Source organism: Patagioenas fasciata, chromosome 15 (genome assembly GCF_037038585.1).
Source record: "Patagioenas fasciata isolate bPatFas1 chromosome 15, bPatFas1.hap1, whole genome shotgun sequence".
In the NCBI taxonomy this organism is placed as follows: Eukaryota; Metazoa; Chordata; class Aves; order Columbiformes; family Columbidae; genus Patagioenas; species Patagioenas fasciata.
In genome coordinates this window covers 1510567-1523720 of record NC_092534.1, presented here as the reverse complement: position 1 = coordinate 1523720, position 13154 = coordinate 1510567, and the positions used below count along the sequence as shown (strand labels likewise).

At 40.8% G+C, this 13154-nt stretch overlaps 3 protein-coding genes across 8 annotated transcripts in view; 2 read left to right on the top strand and 1 right to left on the bottom strand.

Annotated features, from left to right (window-relative positions):
• The window catches only part of PLA2G10 (phospholipase A2 group X), a 29761-nt gene extending 28215 nt beyond the window's left edge, over nucleotides 1-1546 (top strand). For all 4 annotated transcript variants that reach the window (XM_071815356.1, XM_071815354.1, XM_071815355.1 and 1 more), the window contains one exon: nucleotides 855-1546. In XM_071815356.1, coding sequence (XP_071671457.1) covers nucleotides 855-1000 — 146 coding nt within the window. In that variant the 3' untranslated portion in view covers nucleotides 1001-1546. The remainder of the gene's footprint in view (nucleotides 1-854) is intronic.
• The window catches only part of PARN (poly(A)-specific ribonuclease), a 251745-nt gene that overhangs the window by 173134 nt on the left and 65457 nt on the right, over nucleotides 1-13154 (top strand). The gene's annotated exons all lie outside the window — the stretch shown is intronic.
• BFAR (bifunctional apoptosis regulator) lies at nucleotides 2045-13146 on the bottom strand. Of its 3 annotated transcripts, XM_065851023.2 has the most exons (9): nucleotides 12947-13146; nucleotides 12427-12656; nucleotides 8485-8815; nucleotides 7458-7659; nucleotides 6091-6260; nucleotides 5296-5440; nucleotides 4876-5046; nucleotides 4166-4368; nucleotides 2045-3269 (listed from the first exon to the last, which is right to left on the bottom strand). In XM_065851023.2, exons 3-9 carry the CDS (start codon nucleotides 8748-8750, stop codon nucleotides 3077-3079), a joined length of 1350 nt encoding a protein of 449 aa, XP_065707095.2. In that variant the 5' UTR covers nucleotides 8751-8815; nucleotides 12427-12656; nucleotides 12947-13146; the 3' UTR covers nucleotides 2045-3076. The 3 variants fall into 3 exon arrangements, with proteins under 3 accessions (XP_065707095.2, XP_065707097.2, XP_065707096.2); XM_065851025.2 differs by lacking the exons at nucleotides 12427-12656; nucleotides 12947-13146 and adding an exon at nucleotides 10356-10456; XM_065851024.2 differs by lacking the exons at nucleotides 12427-12656; nucleotides 12947-13146 and adding an exon at nucleotides 9938-10095.

The following is a 13154-nucleotide window of genomic DNA, read 5'->3' as shown; positions in this document are numbered from 1 at the left end:
GCAAAACTGAACGCTTGTTCTGCTCCTAGATAAATGGGCAGAGATTCGGCTAAGCTTTCAAAATGTTAAATACCAAGACAACATATAATCAAGGAGTTTTCAGTTTACAGACAGTTGCGGAGAGAAAAACCACACATTGCTGGGTTGGCACAATAGAATCAAAGCGTATTGCTGTAGAAGAGATAGTCCATGCCAAGAAGAAACATTCATGCCAAGAAATCTGTTAAATTACAACGCTACAATTATAAAACAAATATGGCCACGCATGGATTTTATTGTCCTTAAACACACTTTACCTAAATTCTTACCGAATACCTTAATAAAAAAAGCTGGGTGCTTTAAGCTGAACACGCAACATCTTTGCATCCCTTATTTCACATACGTAATTTTAATGCCACGTGCTTTAGCAGATTAAAGCATATGTAAAATGCAAAGTATCTTCCCGAACTCAAGTTTCACCAGAGCAACAGGGCAGGCAGGGAGGGTCACGTACCACTTTCTACAGAGGAATCAGTAATCAGCCTTCCTTTATTAAAGAAAGGAAAAAAAAGCACGTAAGTCTTTATCCAATTATTCTATTTTCACCTGCCAAGATATCATAAATATATTACTGTCAGTACACCAAAGCACGCTGGTGTGTTCTTTGTCGCTGAGATGTCCTGGCACGGGGCTCTGCCTGAAGAACACAACACAACACGAAGTTTGAGCAAAGCTCAGTGCAGTTTCTATTGCACTTGAAATGTTAAGAGCCACTTATCTGGCAAATATGGAACATGAGGTAGTAATTCTTGGTATTCCGTTTGGAATTTCAAATGACATCAGACTAACATCAAACTCACTGTGTTTTCTTTCAGAATCACTGGAAGACAAATGTCAAAAAATGGCATGTGAATGTGACCGTGAAGCTGCCAAATGTTTCTCTAAGGCTCCCTATCACACCAAATTCCTTTTGTGGCCAGACTTCCTGTGTAGTGAGATTCAGCCTTTGTGTAGGTATTAGATAGCCAACAGCAGGCTTCAGGAAAATTCTGTATGGATTTAAATCTAAAATGACTTCTTTTTTAGTCACAGTAATGACAACAAATTATTTTCCCCCTTCTTGATCCTCTTTCTGCTGTCTCAGCCTTTTCACCCCAGAATGGCCAAAGTCATTGTTTATCCTCTTATTTACCTTCTATAATGTATGGACTAAAAGCAAGTCCATTAGCTCTGTGTAAACTTTTATTGGCTAAATAGCAACTTATCAGCTTATGGAATAATGAACTTAAAATTAATTTTGTTTTTATTCAGATTTGCAAATTTTTCAGATTAATATCATTCTTTCCATTCCCATGCCCCCAGCTGTAAGATACAAATCAAACTTTTCCACTAACGTTTACCCTTATATGTGCTAACTTTGAACTGACCAGAAGAAATACACGAGGTGACCGTGTCAGCACAGAGAGCCCTCTCATCCATATTAAACACTTACTGCAATGCCTAATTTAACTGTCGCATCTCATTCACCTGAAGTAGTCCTACCTGTATTAAAAGTTGCCTAATAGAATTATTTTTTCTAGTCTTTGTTTTTTAAAAGTAATTTTCCAAGAAGTTGTGCATTTGCTACGGCTCCAGCTCCTTTCTCTATGTACGCTTTGAATTTTCTGGAGGCACGGGCAGAAGTTCTACCCTTAGAACTTCAGAGCCAGGTTTAAAGGGGCGAATGTAACCATCACCAAGACAGATGCATGAAAAATGGAGCAGTTCTGGCACCAGCTGCCTTTCTTACAAGTGTTTCATCCTGGACAGCAGGAACTGGCAAAGTTCACAAGTGTTTGTGGCTCAGAAGGATGTAACGATGGGTTTAGCTACAGCCACTTCATAGTTTTTTGAAACCTTTTAGGAAGAGGAATCAGTAACACAAATTGCTGAATAATACACTTATGTTTACTTTCACCAACCTCACTTGAAGCTGTGGGGCTACAGAACAAATGTACACAAGTCAAAGCTAACAACAGGTACTTCAATGCAGTGAAAAAAAAACAACACTTGTTTAGGAAGGATGAAGATTTCAAAAGAGGTCTTTAATCTTTAAAAATATTCACAGGCAAATCTAAAGTTCATATTAACAATACAAATGAGAGGAAAAAAGAAAAAAACAAAACCAAACCAAACTCAACAAAACACAAAAACCCCAATGCAAAATGCAAGGGCAAAATTCTTGGAAAATCTAATTTTCGCTTCAGTCAAAAACCATAGGTTAACAATGGCAATCCTGCTTATACAAAATAACCTGCCAGTCAATATTCGCTTGGAGATCTGGATACACACATTCCATTGCAGTGAGACATAATTACAGTGTCAGGTCACTTTTCAAAAATAATCGTTTTAAGGGATAACCCTGAATTAAAGAATTAGCAACAGCCTTCAAGAGGAGAGCATCAAAGAAGCTGTTACTGAAGTCTTAACTGATCTGAATATAAAAATTTGAATGGCAATCATCACATTTTCCCAAAGACAAAACCTCAAGCAGTTTTTGCCTTCAACGGGGGGAATTTCAGAACAAACTCTACTGTGAGGCTGCGTATTTGACCGTCACAGCTTCACATGTCAAGCAGACTGAAAACACAGAGGTACTTTCAGTATCAAGCCTATCCAGGAAGAATTTTCCTTTGGCAAACTTACATTCTGAGGAACACGTTGCTGCTATGAAATGCTAAGTAAAAAAAATCAAATCATATCACTGTAGCTGTTCAGAAGACACTGATTGTAAGGCAGGCTTGACAATAACCAGAATGCTCAGGACGGAATAGAGAAATTTGACTTGATCAACAACAGGGTGACATGACTGTGTAAGTTTTACATAGCTAGATCAGCAATGTCATTTTGCTTTCAATAAACAATTCCTTTAGGATCATAAAGCCCATCCTCAGAGTTGGAATCAGCTGGGGTAAGAGGAACTTACCTTAAGGCTTTTTTGTACGTTTAAGTTCAGATAATCCACCCCTTTCACTACCACATATATGAAGAAGACAAGCAAAGTTTATTTCAAATGTCCATTTTTAGGAGCTAAATGGCTCAGAAGTTCCACTGCCAGTCACTGCACTTGCGTGTCCAGACGCCTCACTTCTTTAACCACAAGATCAATGTTTATAATTGGGTTAAAGTACAAGGCCCAGTAAAACAAACAATTGCAGATAAACTGAGGAATAAATGGCCAAAAAATGGCAACAAAAAGACCCTGGGTTGAGACCTTCCAGAAATGCCTCCACATTCTGTGAGGAATAGTCCTGTGAAAAAGGAAACGGAGAGGCTTAGACAAACTTCCCATTGTATTTCTACCCATTCTAAGAACAGCTAATATGTGTTGCAGCCTCTAAGTATTTAGGACTTACTCAGGTACCTGTAAAATATCATTTTACACCCCAGAAAAACTTTCTTAAAATACAGTAAGAATGCTTCCTTATGCAAAATCTAGTAAGTCAATGTATTCAGACTACAAAGCACAGCGAGTTAAAGCAGTGGGATCCCAGATGTGTCCCAGCTGAGCTCTCTCCTGAGCACATTCTGCCCTCTGGCTGCTGGCACAGAAAGTGAACCCCAGTGTACACCAACACGGGAATTTCACCCATGCAGGTTCTAAAAACTAGCAATTAAAGATCACAGCAATGATTAGGTAATATTAATATGCAAGAATTAAGGCGAAAGCGGTGACTGAACACAGAAATTTCTGAAATTCTGATCACTCATCAGAAACAATATCAGTGTAATCAAACCTATCTATGATCCTGAGGACTCATCCTTTAATAACTACATTATAAGTATGTAATGACAAAACTCTTCTGGATTTAGTTCTCAGCTGACAGCTAACACCAGTCAGCATAAAAGACAGTTCTCAAGGGGAGTTAGTATTTATCCCGTGGTTAAGCACATGCTTATTACCGTTACTATATTTGCCACATCTGATCAGTAAAACCAACTATAAAAAAAATCAAGTATTCACAGAAATAAAGACATTCAAGAGCAAGTACTAGTGGATGTGCAGATTCAGATTCACATGTTCTTCCTAACCTCAGAGCTTAAACATCGTCATTTCAGTGAGCAACTGTGAAATTGTAAGACTGCTACTTTCTGTTTCTAAGGCCAGGTACTTCCTACCCTCTCTGCCCAGCTCGCTAAGACTTACTTCAGTTCTCCTCTCAACCAGAGCCTCCAAAGGGAGAATAATTCCAGAACAGAGAGCAACATGGCATTTACAATTATAAATCTTGATGTCCAGTAGTGCACATCCAGCCAATCCCAAGCAAATTCAGCCATCAGCTGGTATGGCAAAAAGAAATACTTTACAAGGAATTCTCTCCACTGTTTCCACGTAGGATCCTTAAGGTCCTGTAAATTAGGGTAGAAAGATTGTTAATCAATTTCCTATTAAACAGACAGAATAGTGGCTTACTTCTGCTACTCTTTTGTTGAAAAAATGTTTCTTTAATACGTTGAAGTCAGTAATTTATCTTCCTGGCAAAAAATACTATAAGCCAATAATTTCCATTGGATTAGAATAAAACATCACAGCCAGCCAGACCATACAATGCCATTTGTTATAATACAAGTATTTTGAGTGAGCAGCCTTACTATAGTCATGTGAACTCCAACAAAAATCAGTTTCACATATTTGAAGTCTCAAAAGCCTTAAATCAATCTTATTAAAGGTAATGGTCACACCTCTGGTGATTACATACAATAAATTCAAGCGACTGCTTACTTTGTAGGATTCTTTTTTAGGTCGTGTTGTGAAGAGATTAAACGGTGAATAATTACATCATGTATTTCTATGCTGCTAGTCTTAAAATACTCAGAACTAAAACAAGCGGTATTTTGAATGTTATGAACACTTACTAGTAGTTTTGTGACAATATCTTCATCCTTGTCTTCTTGCGTAGGGCAGATCGTGTGGATGAAAGGTAGGAAAGCCTCCGCATAATCAAACAAATACAGGTATAACATGCTGAGTCGTGGAGAACTCTTCAGTGCATACAGAAGAAAGAGTGACTTTCCTGGATTTACTGCCTGAAAGTCATCAAATTATTAAGTTTCAAACAATGAAAAAATAAAACGAAAGGAACATGCCAGTTCTTAGAATTTTCTGAGGATTTTTCAAAGGATCCTTTTTCAAATGCAACAGTTGATTAAACTGAGCAGTTTTTACAAGGGTAATTCTACTACCTTAACGTTCCTCCTGACTTTAAGACAATTTTCTTTAAAATATATTATTTTAAAAATACTTAACGTACATGACAGACTTTATATAAAGTTTACCTTATATTCCCAAAGGTTCTGTGGTGGTTTAACCCCTAAAGCTTTCACACATTCCAGTTCTGCCACAATAGCTTTTCTGTGGTTGCTGTTCTCTATACTGTAAGGCTCTTTTGTGAAATCCTCCTCTGTCAGTGTCAGCAGGAGTCTACAAAAGCAGAATTCAGAAGGTAAACAGTGCCTCTTCACCAAAAAGATACGACTAACAAATCAGCAATTACATACTGAAACAATAAGCTACTGAGAGAAGGTGTCACCTTTGGCATTACACACCATATCGAGTGTTCTGAATCAACTGCATCTCAGGGCCTGGGTTTTAAATATCCTTCAAGTTTTCTCTTGCCTGCTCTCAGCATGCAAATTTATCAGCTCGTTGGCTATTAGAGAACACAGTTCTTCAGTACTTCACAGATCTAGCCTGGCCTCCTGAAACCAAACCTAGAGCTCTTGGGTGGAATGCAACAATATATACAGTACATGCATTTTTTCACAAGAAAGAAGAGGTGGGAGGGGTGGATAATACATTAGTAGAACTTCACTTTCAGTATCATTGCAGTCTGCACTGTCAGCATTGCAAACATTTCTTAGAAAGTTTTCTGTTGGCTTGCTTAGTATCTACTATTAAAGTTTTCAACTACGAATGTTAAAACTTCCCCTGAATTTTATTCTGATACATCAACAGAATACTCTCATAATCTATGGAAGGAAGTAGGGTCACTTCACAATACGCTGTCCCTAATGAGAGCCATCCTGTAGTCCAACCAAAGGACAGCTCTTCTTGACAATTAGGCCTCTCACCTTCCATTCACTTTCTCCAGCAAAAATTTTTCTTTATAATGTGAAGCCCATGGGCCCAGCTGCTCCAGCCAAAGTATCACTTCCTCAGCAGTCCATTTAGCAACAGGCTTGTGGACAAGATGATCTTCTTCAAATTCTCTGCTGCTCCAGTGATATCCAAGTAGAACTACCTATAGGTAGATTAAAAAAATCTATATTTTACCTGCAAAGCAAATACATTAATGATACAAATAAACACTCATAAACGAGCTTGAGATGTAAAATCTTCCATTTTATGAACCCTGGAATATTCAGGTTATAAGAAAGTATCTTGAAGTTTTACCCAATTTGTCTAACATCCATTTGCTGTATATTGCAATTGAAGTTACAGAATCCCGGAATGACAGGGATGGGAAGGGATCTGGAAAGCTCATCCAGTGCAATCCCCCCGCCGGAGCAGGAACACCCAGCTGAGGTTCCACAGGAAGGTGTCCAGGCGGGTTTGAATGTCTGCACAGAAGGAGACTCCACAACCTCCCTAGGCAGCCTGGGCCAGGCTCTGCCACCCTCACCAGGAACAAGTTTCTTCTCAAATTTCAGTGGAACCTCCTGTGTTCCAGTTTGAACCCATTACCCCTTGTCCTGTCACTGGTTGTCACCGAGAAGAGCCTGGCTCCATCCTCCTGACACTCAGCCTTTATATATTTGTAAACATTAATGAGGTCACCCCTCAGTCTCCTCCAAGCTCAAGAGCCCCAGCTCCCTCAGCCTTTCCTCACATGGGAGATGCTCCACTCCCTTCAGCATCTTTGTTGCCCTGCGCTGGACTCTCTCCAGCAGTTCCCTGTCCTTCTGGAACTGAGGGGCCACAACTGGACACAATATCCCAGGTGTGGTCTCCCCAGGGCAGAGTAGAGGGGCAGGAGAACCTCTCTGACCTACTGACCACCCCCTTCTAATCCACCCCAGGTACCATTGGCCTTCCTGGCCACAAGGGCCCAGTGCTGGCTCATGGTCACCCTGCTGTCCCCAGGACCTCCAGGTCCCTTTCCCCTACACTGCTCTCTAATAGGTCATTCCCCAACTTATACTGGAACCTGGGGTTGTTCCTGTCCAGATGCAAGACTCTACACTTGCCCTTGTTATACTTCATTAAGTTTTTCCCCGCCCAACTCTCCAGCCTGTCCAGGTCTCTGGATGGCAGCACAGCTTCCAGTGTCAGCCACTCCTCCCAGTTCCTGCCAGACAGCCCTGAACGCTACCTTATTAATTCCGTTCAGCTGAAGTGTCTTCTGTGCTGACAATCTTTTTTATGTGCATGTAATTTAAGTATATTTCACTGCGTGCTTAATCAAGTAAATATGGAAAACCACCCAGATGACACTTACCGCTACACAAGTTAAAGCTGTCAGAACACCCGAGAAAAACCCTCCTCCTCGAGGATTAATTCTTCTTGTATTCTGAACTGTAGGAATCTGGTCATTCCCATACTTTTGGAAAGTTGCTAAGCTGCGTGCTGCATCACTGTTTTGTTGAATGTCCTCTTTTCTTTGTTCAATGGCGTCAGAAAATAGCTTTTCAGTAACATCCCTAATGAGAAAAATATATGTTGTTGTACTATAACTGTTGAGGCTTAACCTTCAGAAAAGGGGTTAATTTCTAGATTTTTGTCTTCCAGCCTCTACTAAAGCCTGTCATCCTTAAAAGCACAAAAACATTACTTAATACTTAGTGAAGTTAAATAAATTACTTCCAAACAATATTTTTCTTAGTTTCTAAACATAAAGTAAGTTAAAATAACACATTAAAAAAATACTTATTTCTTATATAAAGCTATTTTTGTGTGTGCTACTGGCAAGCCTTGATTATTGAAAAATGCTAAGTAAAAGACAACATAAAAGCCTACCATCAATCCTATCATGTATTTGTTAAAATATTATTCATCTAAGATAAAACATTATTAACACAAGAACTTGTGGGTAATTCAAGACAGCAAACTGATATTTCTGATATCTGAGAAGATCACATTTCTTCCTATAAATAATTTCTACTGCAGAAATAATTACATAATTATCAAAGATAAGTCTAACTTAGAATTACCAGGAAACAACCAACTGTAGTAAAAGATGCAAGTATCTCAATACTAAAAAAGGATCCCTCCTCTCCATTCCCCCAAAAAATTCAAAACTGGGAAAAAACCAACCAACCAACCAAATAAAACAAAGCCAACCAAGCCCTTAGTTCCATACAGAAAAATGTGCTTGAACAGTTCAGAACGTCAAAAACTTGAAGATTTAAACATCCTTGTGAAAGTTCAGGTTACCAATAAATTATGAAAATCTGCAACAAACTCAAGAAACCAGATAACTCATTTTAGTGAGCTTAGAAAGCAAAAAAATGGCATATTACCCTCACCTGAGGAGGATGTTGACTTTGGGGAAACCTTTCCATTTTTCTCTGCATTCGGGGCATTCATTCTTCTTGGACGACACCCACCACAAGGCGAGGCAATGTCTGCAGAAGCTGTGCCCGCAGTTCAGGGTGGTGGGATCGACCAGGATGTCGTAACAGCAGTGGCAAAGGAACTCGCTGACCGATACTCGCCGACCGATCTCAGGAGTATCATGTGTTTCAACTTCTGCCCTCTCCATTTCACCTTGTAAAGTCTCATCTTCTTCCATTTTCTTCTATGCCTCACACAAACAGAAGGCTGTCTGATATCTTCAAATCCGGTAAGGCGTTACTTCTGCAAAGCAACAAGATAAACCTCATTAAGGAAAAGTTACTAAGGAAGTTTAGAATTGCAGCAGCATAATTTATCATAGTAATTCTTTTGTCACTCTGATGGTTTTAAACTCTTAAACTAACTTAACTCTCCCCAAAGTGAAACAAGATCTATTTTTACAACAACATACTCAACGCCAACTATGATCAAAACCAGATTGGCTCAATCTCCCTGTATTTTCTATTCCTGTGCTACGTAACACATGAAAGCGAAACAAAAACCTGCAGTAACTGGGATTCAGATGACTTTTGACAGTATCTTCAATCAAGGCTTTAGTAAAAGACATCAATCAAAAGAAATATAATTAGAAAATACCCTCAGAGAATACAAAAATAAAACACCAGTATAACGGAATGATCTAATTTACTTCATCGCTATTCTTTCCAAGCATGTAGAATAAAACATTTTTAACAGAGGTCAATGCTAGACATTGCTGGGCAATGTTTAAAAACAGAAAGAAAAATCAATCCACAAAGTCATATGCTTCAGAACTATAAGGGATTGATCTGCTTGCCATCTCAGTGAAAGACTGAACTCTGTATTAATTTTACCGGCAGTTACTATTTGCTACTAGTTCAGAAAATGCACAAATTAGAGGAGTTTACGATTGCTCAAAGCTCACAAGTACAAACCTATCTCCTTGATGTTCTTACTATATTCTCTTAGATGGCTATATCTCATTTTTCAAGAACACTGGTCCAGATCACTTACTACCGATCACAGGTGAGAAACTACAGAAAACGATACCATTTTCTCCTCAGACACTACCAAACCAAAATATGCTTACACTCTCCACCATGTGACTCCTGCTTACTACTAAATTACCATATTCCCATCAAGCACAACAGAGGTAACCATGCAATAAAGAACTAAAAAATAAAAAATAAAAATACAAGCAGTACAGAAATACAAACTAATAGTGCAACTGGGATCCTCAGAGTGTTTACAAAGAAATAAAAACAAGGTTTTGCAGCTACGAACATTCTTATAGTTTTCCTGGAACAGAGAGGCAACGGGATTTCCGCGGGTGCAAACCCACTCACTCCGCACCAAACAAGAGAAGCTCACAAGCAGAAATCTTACCAGCTCCGCTCCTGCCTCCCGCTTCCTCCTTCATTTCGCTTCCTCCCCCCGGCGCTGCCCGCGGGCCGGCCCTGCCGTCACGGCCGTTTCCTCCCCGCGGGAAGGCCCGGCCCATGGCGGGGGCGGCGGTACCGCAGCGCAGCGCAGCGCAGCGCAGCCCGCCCCGGGCGCCGCTGCCAGCAGGCGCAGCGGCAACCCCGTCCGGCCCGGCCCCGCGCCGCGGCTCCGCCGGGCCGCGCCGCTCAGCCCGGGACTGCGGAACGCAGGGCCCGAGCGGGGTGACCGCGGGCGCCTCTGCCGAGCGCGGCAGCGAGCGCATCGGTTCCGGCTGTAAACCGACTTGCAAAAAATATGTTTCTAACCTTTAACCGTTGTATTTCAAAGCTTTTAAAATCGCCGCAAACACTGCTACACTCACATTTTTCTCAACGCGCTCCCGTAACGGTGAGCGCTGAGCTGCGTTTGCTGAATGTCCATCCACACAGCCCGGTAACGCTGCTGCACAGAACCTGCGGGGCAGGTTTGATTTACAAGCCCAGATCTAGAGGTTTAATCTCAGGTGTAACTCGGATCTTTCGACGTCGGTTTGGCTGCAGTGCTAACACAGGCTGCACCAGGTCACTGCATACACAACCTATTTTTACCACATGAGAGTGTATCTATATATACACACATTCACAATTATTTATACCAGTCTGTGTTCCCTTACTGTATTTCTTTTTGACTAGATTCCAAAGAAAACGGAACAATATTTAAAAGAACTGTTGAGATGTATTTTTTCTCTGTGCAACATGGCGACATTTTCTTAAAGGTTTTGTTGTAGTTCCAGTTTGACACAAACTGCAAGTCCAGTTCAAATGACATTTGAGTTACCAAAACCAGATAATTAATTTTTAATTTTTTCACCCTATTTCAATCAATAGACTTACAGACTTATGCAACATTGTGGAAATGTAGCCTTTTTGCTGTATTCTATAGAAGTTTCATGTATAAAATCGCAATGTAGTCTTGTAAGTAGCTGTTCATCTTGGGGAGCAACCAACCTTTTCTGGTGTCATTTAAAAAAGAAGAGATATCAACTATATATTCGTAAGTACTGCTGCTTTAATATATACATGGAAAAGAACCAAGCAGGTACTTCATTATTTAGGCAAATATGTTATCTTCTGAAAGTAAACAAGATGTATGGCCTCTGGAATATTTATTGACATATACAGTTGCAAGCAGAAAACTAACAAATAATGGGGAATAAAATTTGAATAAATATGAGAAGTTTAAATTCTTCTTAATGCATAATAGTATTTCCTTTTTATTGCAATATACTAAATACTGGAAGACAGTATATTTTTCTGAAAGAGGAACAAAGCCACAGAATGAGCCACCATCAAAAATTAGATTTTTATCCAAACCAGGTCTTCTCAGAAAACAAAAGGAATGCAAAGTACTCCCATCTATTCAAGCTCTAGTTATGCTGTTTGTGTCACTAGTAACAACGGTGCCAAATGCAAACACAAGTCATCTAATAGTTAAAAAAAAACCCAGCCAACCAACAAACCCCAGGAAAGTAAATCTGAAAGGATTAACTGAACATTAGATCTTCAAAGAGAAAAGATGTATCAACTCCATAGAAATTGGTTGAGGTGGATAATTGTCCTAATCCACCAGGATACTCTGCTGTTACAGTAAAAATTTATTTTGTATCCTATATGAAGGGCACATTTCCAAGATGATGGCAGCAGAAAAAAACAAGCGCATCCAATACTGTATCCAAAGTGAAATTGTATTAACTTGTAGTATAGATTATTGCACCACATAAGTATTTTTGGAGCTACTACCACCAGTGTCAATGTTAACTATAATTGCACTGGTGCTGCTGCTCGTTCTTTATACTTTTTCTCCTTTTGAGTTAGAAATAACTTCTTTTTTAATAACTAAAACAACCCCCCCAAAAGATTCTCTTAAGTATTTCAAATTTTCCTTCTAAATATGTAATAATACCTATGTGTTGAAGTAGAAAACATCTCATCTGGAATATATGACACTTCAAATCTTATTAAGTACCTGCACTTTATTACAACATCTTCCATTTCTACTTGCAGTTTAGCTTTACGTTACAGGTGAATAAAGCAAAGAATTCCTGGATTTGTCAGCTACTTGGGGAAAAACATCAGGTTTCTAAAAGAGCCACCGAGCACTTCTGAAGTGCCATGAGCACTTTAACCCAGAATCGAAGCAGCATTTCTTTAAACAGAGGAGCGAGATTAAAATTTTAAGCTTCAGCCAATTTCCTGCAAACCAGAAAAATCTCTTTTTCTATTTTAGCTAACCTCTTACTGACCAGCAGTTAGTCATACAGATTATTTGCTGGGAGTGCATGCAGAATAAATTGTTTATACTGAAAAGGCAAAGCTTGTTCTTGAAGAATCTTTAAAAGCTCTCTCTGCTCAGTCCTGCATAATTCTGTATCTTCTACTCTATGCAGAAATTACCTCCTAATTCCTGCAGAATCTTCCGTTTGTTTTCATCGTGCTGGTGTTCTGGCAAAGGCTCTCCCTCTGCTGTGCGAGCTGTGAGCCTGCAGCACAGCGCCGGGCTCTGCGCTGTCCTCCCCTCAGCTCCCGCCCTTGAGCAGGACTCGCTCTCTGGGGCTGCTGTTCCCTTCCATGCTGCAGGGATCCCTTGTTGGGCCTTGAGCTTTGTTTGTGGTTATTCCACAATGCTGCACGAAAATACTGGTTTTATCGTTCTAACAGGAAGACAAACGCTCCTTCCCTGACACCTCAACCGCGCCGGCTCCTCCGGACGCCTCACAACTACCACTTCTCCGCCACCCCGGGATCTCCTCAGCCAGTTCCCAGCCCTTCTCCCTCGCTGGTGCCAGCTCTGCCTTTCCCGTCTGAAAGGCAAAGACCGTGTTTCCCAACACCTGTGACATCGCAAAGCGCCCCACGGCAAACCAGCTACTCTAGGGCTCCTTTCCCGCTCCGTAGCGGCTGCCAGAGCCCCCACCCCCGCTCCCCGGCACGGCGGGCGGCTGAAAGGCGCTTGTCAGGCCTAACGCTGCGATGCGGCGGGACGGCTGCTGTTCGCGCGTCAGCGGACAGGCCTCCCCTCCGGGAGCTGCTCCTCAGCCGCCGGGCCCGGCATCCTGAAGGCTCTCCCAGCTCCCCACGGTCTGCCCCGCCGCCAGGCACCGCCCAGGGCAAGATGGCGGCCG